The 7,769-nt window shown below is 28.3% G+C and overlaps 1 protein-coding gene across 1 annotated transcript; it reads left to right on the top strand.

Annotated features, from left to right (window-relative positions):
* The first annotated feature begins 692 nt into the window (after nt 1–692).
* Nucleotides 693–5,042, top strand: ROP9 (RHO-related protein from plants 9). Its single transcript, XM_016348241.3, has 8 exons — nt 693–1,173; nt 1,366–1,453; nt 1,798–1,907; nt 3,390–3,453; nt 3,539–3,603; nt 4,092–4,157; nt 4,259–4,368; nt 4,706–5,042. Exons 1-8 carry the CDS (start codon nt 1,072–1,074, stop codon nt 4,737–4,739), a joined length of 639 nt encoding a protein of 212 aa, XP_016203727.1. The 5' UTR covers nt 693–1,071; the 3' UTR covers nt 4,740–5,042.
* Nucleotides 5,043–7,769: the final 2,727 nt, after the last annotated feature.

The raw sequence follows: 7,769 nt of genomic DNA, 5'->3' as shown, positions 1-7,769 counted from the left end.
AAGTACTGTGTTGGTTATGTATTATTCATTATTGTAGAATTACTACACATTCTATATGAAACAATGATGGAGCAAATAATTATAGTTACTTATTAGTGATTAGTGATATGTAGTTGGAACCAACCATGAAAGAAAGAGGTTAGATAATATATGGTGCCGTTTGAGGAAGGGCCCCATTTCTGTGTGTTTCAAAAAATTTGCTGTTGGATTTGAAATTTATTAAGTGGGACGAAAAAGTGCACCAACAACAACATTTGACTACAATTCATTACAATATGCATTTCTTATTTCTATTTGCACCTTCTCTCTCTAACACAAGTAATCTATCTGTTAAAATTAAATCATACAACTCATTTTTCATAACGCACTTAATTCTTAATATGTATAATAAATATTTAATTTAAAGAGAAAAAATATCTGAGATTAATTTAATTTAAACATTTCAAATATTATTGCAATTAGTATTTTCTTTTAAGAAACTTTACTGATAATTAGAATTTAATTTTAATGCAATTATAGTAGTTACTTTTATATAACATTATATAATTGAATACGTATATAAAATTATTTTATATTAATATTGTATTGAAATTAAACTTTTAATATTCTAAACATATTTATTAAATTTATTTATAGAGAAATTTAAAAATAAATAAATTATATATATTTAAAATTCGAAATTTTTATTTTCTATTTTTTAAAAGATAGCTTTGTTAAATCTTAACCAGTGTCAATTAAGATATTTGTGAGTAAAAAAATTGTAATGAAAACATGAGAGTTCAGTAATAGTAGCATTTTTTTATTTCTTGAAAATAGAACAGGGTCTTTGTCTGTGTATTTTAGTATTTATATCCCACTCTTTAATGCAACACAGAGATCAGAACCCACAGAGAGACCCTCTTGTCTTTGTTTCATTATCTTGTTCATCACACTTTGTCCCATTGAAGCTTCAACACTAAGCTTATATTTTTCTATATTAAGAAAGAAGAACACAGAGTGTGTTTGTAGCAGCTGCTTAGTTAGTGTTAAAGAGTTCTTTAATTAATTAACTAATTAATTAAGAGCTTCCAAATGATGAGTGCTTCAAAGTTCATTAAATGTGTCACAGTTGGTGATGGTGCTGTTGGCAAGACCTGCATGCTCATTTGCTACACCAGCAACAAGTTCCCCACTGTAAGAATCAAAATCAAAATCAAAACTTTGGAGTATTTTTTTAACAAATGCAAATTATTACTGATATAAATAATGTAAAGTTTTGAACTTTTTATCAAATGATACCTGGGTAGGTGGTGGAACTTGTTAAGATGTGTTGAGAATATGTTTCATATATATAATCTATGTTTTTTATTTCCTTTTATGTGGCAGGATTACATACCTACAGTATTTGATAATTTTAGTGCCAATGTTGCTGTGGATGGAAGCATTGTTAATCTAGGGCTTTGGGACACTGCAGGTACTTCTACCATAACTCCATTCCCTCTTGTGATTTTCTTTATTTAGTTATAGATTTATAAAGAAAATCGAGTTTTTACATGAAACCAAAACAAGATTTAAATAATTTTAAAATTGTAATATCGAAAAATTTTAAGAGTCAAATCGAAATTATAGCTATTATGTTTATTTGTACTTATTTTGCCTGTGGGCAACAAGAGTGTGTTGGACTAATATACGAGATAAAATGAATACACGACATTTTAAAGTTTCTTGAAGATTTTGGATGATCATAAACATATATAATAACTTGTTCTACACTTTTATGATTGGTGTTTTATTTGTTTATTGTGTGTGGTGGTGAAGGGCAAGAAGACTATAGTAGGTTGAGGCCACTCAGTTACAGAGGAGCAGACATATTTGTGTTGGCATTCTCATTGATCAGCAGAGCAAGCTATGAAAATGTTCTCAAGAAGGTTCTTTCATGTATTCATGCCCTTTGATTTCTTTGTTTTCATTTCTTGATTCAATTGGGTCTCTGCTTCTACAGGTATTTACATGAAACAAATATAAAGCATATATGCATTTGTTTATAGAATAAATACTTTTGATTAGTTAATATTATTTATTATTTATTTTTTTATCATAAAATTATATTTTTAAATTTTTTTAAAGAGTTTAGGATCTATATTTAGAATTTAGGAGATGTGTGGTTAAAAGAATGTTTTTATATTTTCTAGAGAAATGCTATTTGTACACTAAAATCAGCCACCAATATATTTGTGTATAAATACATGTGTAGTTTAATTTATTTTCAATGTGTATTTATATTCCAACATGTATTTTATACTGGTAGCTGACTTCGGTAGTTGATTTTGGTGTACACTTAGCATAACCCTATATTTTATTATTCTTGAGAATTTTACACTAAAAACCTTACATGGGAATGATTTTACAAGGTAAGGCATTTAGAAATTTGAAAACTTTTCACTAACTACAAGTCTCTTTAGGGTTTAGGGAGGTTTAAAACTTCAAAGAAAAAAAATTAAAAAGTTAGAAAAGAAAACTGGCTTCTAATTGAACAATGTTTATACTATTGTACAAATAGTCTTTTTCTTAAGAAATATTTTGTGTGTGTGAACTGTGAAGTATTTTTAGATGACATTTAATGTATGGGTTAAGAATATTTATAAATAAATGAGCAGTTGTAAATATTCATAATAATGCTATATGATTAACTTTCTTTTTTTTTTAATTTTTTGTTATACAATCTAGAGTTAAAAGGTTTTTATTTTTGCTTGGAAAAAAAGAAAGATATACCTTAAATACAAATATGAAAATTTTGTTTCTTTAACTGTACAATAGTTGTAAAAAAAGATTGTTCATGTAGCATCAAATAGACAAATATGCTCTAAATTATTTATATTATTTTTTCTAAAGAAAAAGTTAAATAAATTAACGGTCACGGGATTCAAATAAGATGTCAGGGCAAGAGGAACCAATGAGGTTGATCATCGGTTTATGTTCCATCATTTTAGTACATGGTCAAATTTTGCTACAATATCTATGTTGACTTTTACCAGTAGTGATAGCTACCTACTTTAAAGGAAAATAAAAAACAAAAGTTTGTGGAAGAGTGGGAACTGGGAAGGGAACATGAGGGTTCTATCTTGTGCAAAGGAGAAAACATTAAAAATAATAAAAAAATAAAATTCAAAAAACGAAAATAATTAGTAATTAGTAAATTTTGGCAGTTTTAACTAATTTTTTTGTTATCAAATATTTTCGTATGTTTTAGTGGGATAGTTAGTGGATGTTGATAAACATGTAGTTAGAAATAATATATGTGTTTTCCACGTTTCTTTTCTTGTTTTCTAAACTTAATTTTGTTTTTTTCAGAATTGTATTTGTGCACTTCAAATTCCCCCTTTATTCATAATATTTTTGTTCTGTTTCAGTGGATGCCTGAATTGCGTAGGTTTGCACCCAATGTTCCAGTTGTTCTTGTTGGTACAAAATTAGGTACGTGTTTGAGTTAATTTAATTTAATTATATATGCTGATTTTTCTTAAGTAAAATTAATGACAAATTATGTATTTTATTGCAGATCTTCGTGAAGATCGGGGGTACCTAGCTGATCACATGGGATCTAATGTTATAACATCTGCTGAGGTTTATATTCATTTTATTTCATTATTTTTTAATATTTTCTTAAGATTTAATTATTCTATTGGTCTTTATAATTTCTTCAAATTTGCAAGTAGGTTCTTATATTTTTTCCTTTCAGCTGGATTGTCCCTACATTGCTTTTACTTTGTTTTTAGGTTTTTTTCGTATCAAAAACGTTAAAATTAATAGAATATTCTTCTAAAAAAATGTGGTTGAAGATCTAATAGGTTCTTAATTGTGGGTCCTTTTAATTTGCGGAGAAATATTCAATAAATTCTAATATTTTTTATATTGACAATGACCTAATTACAAAATTAAAAGTAGTGTAGAAACCCGATTTAAAAAAAAATATAGAGACCTAATTATGAATTGAATAAAACTAAAAGGACCAATAGAGTAATTACACATTTTCTTAATTATTGTGTAATATTATAGTATTATATTAGCAAAGAAAGGTTCTAAATGAATGAATCATTGTACATTGGTAATAGGGGGAAGAATTGAGGAAACAAATAGGTGCAGCAGCTTACATTGAGTGCAGTTCCAAGACTCAACAGGTGCTGGATAATTTCTATTTCTATTTCTATTTCTATTTATATTAATTGTATCTTGTGCGACAGAAAATTTGATAATGATTGGTTTGAATTGCATGATTTAGAATGTGAAAGCAGTTTTTGATACTGCAATTAAGGTTGTTCTTCAACCTCCAAGGAGGAAGGAGATGATGACCATGAAGAAAAGGCATAGAAGGTCTGCTTGCTCATTTGTGTAAGTGCCTTATTGCCCCCTACAAATAGTTATATATAGAGTCTCACATTTTCATTGGTTTATGAATTTTCATATTCATAGTATAATTATCACAATGTGATATTTTAAGGGGACTTATATTTATAAGGACTTATTATTATTATTAACTGTTTCTGACTTAAATAAGCTATTTCAGAAAATTTTCCTTGTCATACAACCCCTTTGTTCTTTAATTCTTTCTGCTACTCTGTCTTAATTATTTGTTAAAAAAAAAGGTAAAATTTTAAAAGTTGTAACAATTATTTTCCATGAATAATTTGGAATTGGGTTTTGACAATGTGAACTTAATTATTGACAGAGGTATTGTGTGTGGAGGCTGTGCTGCTTATTAACAGAAACATCAATTGCATTAAGATGTTAATTATTGGTGGGGGATTAAGAAAGCTTGAAGCTAGGTAGGTCCAACCGTCCAAAGTGTGCTCAATCCTGACATCTGATTATTACATATTTCAATATGCTTTTTTTGTATTGTAACCAATGTTAATGTAAGTTATTATCATATGATCTGATGTAGTGTTTATTTCACTTCAAACTAAGGGACCTTATTTTGGCAGTGGAGGGAATTTTTCATTCTCTCACTTTGTTATTACTTAGGCATGTATGTGATGTATTATATATTACCAAATTCATTAAGCTAAGAGAACAGTTTTTTTTATTGCTCCAAGTTTCCGACTCTAGAAAGTTTTTTATTTTTTATTTTTAGTTCAATCATTCTTCGATCTTTATAATTTTATTGGATTTTTAATTAAGTTTTTATATTTTTTTTAATTAGATCCTTATACCATATTAGATTTTGTAATAAAATTTCTATTGTAATAAAAATATTAAAATTAACAGAATATTCTATTAAATTATACAGAATATTCAGTCAAGTATTAGGTATATTCGTTTTGTTTAACAAAATATTTTATTAATTACAACGTTTTTATTTCGACAGAGACTTAATTATAAAATTTGATATGGTATAAGGACTTAATAAAAAAATATAAAAATCTAATTAAAAATTTAGTGAAAATGTGAAATTATAGAAATAAAAAAGCTAATTAAACCTTTATTTTTTAATTTGTTTTCTCTCTCCTGTTCATTTTTGCCTTTTTGAGGCATCAATAATAGCAACAATAAGATCCATGTGGGGGAATTAAGGGTCATACATTTCTTGTTGAATGAAGCAAAATTTGTAGAATGGCTAAAGCACACTCGTGACAGTGTATGATTATTGATGCATGGTATGATTTATTTATTATGAAGGCATAAGTCCCTCATCATGTAGCCATGTAGGGTTCATGTTCCCCATGATTGAATTTATTATTTATTTATTTAAATTTTGAATATGAGATTCATGATATTACTTATCTTTTTTCCGTAGTCTAACTGAGTTAATTATATATATAAAAAAACAAAACAAAACTAGAATAGAAACAGTTGTAAACAAAATGATTAGCATCATTCTTAACCTTTTTAGTTTTTACTCATCTATTTAAATATTAGAGACAAGAAATAATGTAACTGATGAGTTAAAATTAATAGTTTCATATTATTGGTAAGTGTATCAAATCGTATCAAATAGTATTATAGTAAGTGAATATCATTTTTACGAAAATTAACAGATTGAAGCAAGTAATATCAAATTATATCTCTAATTAGATCAGTTACACATTGATAAGAGGAATTAATTCATAACTTGAAAGAGACAGAGAAGTGCAAATTAATTTTATTTAAATTATTAGGTGATGGAAGGCTTAAAGAATTAAAAAGAAATTAAGATAGAGAATGTTAAATGCTTTGGGATGTTAAATCTTTTAGAAAGAATAATACTTGTGTTTTCAAAACTTTGATTAATGCAAAAATCTTTTTATAATAAATTATTTATAATTAAATTTCAATGTCTTGACAATTTAATTTTTCTTAACTTAATTAATCGTCAATTTTTTGATCAATTAATCAAGAGAAGAGGTTAATAACGGTTTTGATTTTAAGCCACACAATATTCAAAGAGTACTTCTAGATGAATTAAATGTCACATATTTAAGAGCTAGTTCTAAACTTAGTGAAAATTATGAGATGAGTTTCAAGCTAATTCGGATATTAAATCTCTCGAAGTAATACCAGAATCCAAGACAGAATTAGAATATCTCTTAATACTTCTAATCATTATTGATGAAGAACGAAACTCAATTTTAAAAGAGGAGAGAAGCATAGATCAAAATAAAGAAAACACTTGCTTTATTCATCCATAAAAATAAAACAGAGTCCCTAACATTTAACAAGAGAGGTTTAATTTAGTTGCTCATAGTAGAAAAGAACACAACTAAACTAGAGAGAGAGAGAGAGTGGCGGATGGTGTATGATCTGTGTTGTCCCTCTTTGTGAACCTTATTCACTTATTTATATCTAACTTCCTAACTAATTGAAATTTAAAAACTAATCTAATGTTATCTCTTAAAGAGACAGATAACTTATTTAAATTCAAATATAATCTAATCCTAACAACTAAATCTTATCTTCTTAGAAGAGGTTGTTGCTAACTAATCTTTTAAATCTTGAATTGAATTGAAGCTTATTGGAAATTGGTTATGCATTGGAGCCGGACTTGGTGAAATGGAATTGGGCTTGAAGAACATTTTGAAATCCTGGGAGTGACAAAGGCACTTAGGTAGCGTTTGGTGGAGAGACAGAGACGGAAAGACTGAGACTGAGAGACAGAGACTAAAAGACAGGGATTGAAATAAATCTCAGTATTCTGTTTGGTGCAAAATGGGAGACAGGAATTGAAACAAGAATAAAACTCTAATTTAATTTGCACAAAGGGTAAAATTGGAATTAATTAATTGAAATGAAAGTATTTTAAGTATAAAATGTTATTAAAGTTTCAGTCTTCATCTCTAAAAATTTTAGTCCCCTGTGTCCCTACTTTTTGGAGGTACTGAAATACTGAAATTTTAGAGACAGAGACAGAAATTTTAGTACCAGTCTCTAAACTAACAAACACGATACTGAGTCTCAGTCTCTCAGTCTTTGTCTCAGTACCTCAAAACAAATGCTACCTTAGAGCCGGTTTTGAGGCCTTGGAGCCGGACTCCAAGTATATAGAAAAGTGGTGAAGTTGGACGTGAAGCTCCTGGGAATGAAAAATACACTTGGAGGTTGGAGCCGAGCACCAAGTCTTGGTGTTGGGCGCCTGATACATAGAAATTGTAGTGGATTTGGGCGCAACCTTATGGAGCCGGGCTTGAGTTCTTTTATTCTTTCTCCCAATGCGCGAAGGCGCTGGGCTTTAAATCTTGATGCTAGGCACCACTCCTTGGAGCCGGATTTCAGATTTGAGCGCCCAACTTGGCATTTTAAGCATTGGGCTTGTCTTT

This window comes from Arachis ipaensis, chromosome B5, assembly GCF_059453495.1.
Source record: "Arachis ipaensis isolate K30076 ecotype BB chromosome B5, ASM5945349v1, whole genome shotgun sequence".
Classification (NCBI taxonomy): domain Eukaryota; kingdom Viridiplantae; phylum Streptophyta; class Magnoliopsida; order Fabales; family Fabaceae; genus Arachis; species Arachis ipaensis.
This window is presented reverse-complemented; position numbering and strand designations above follow the sequence as displayed.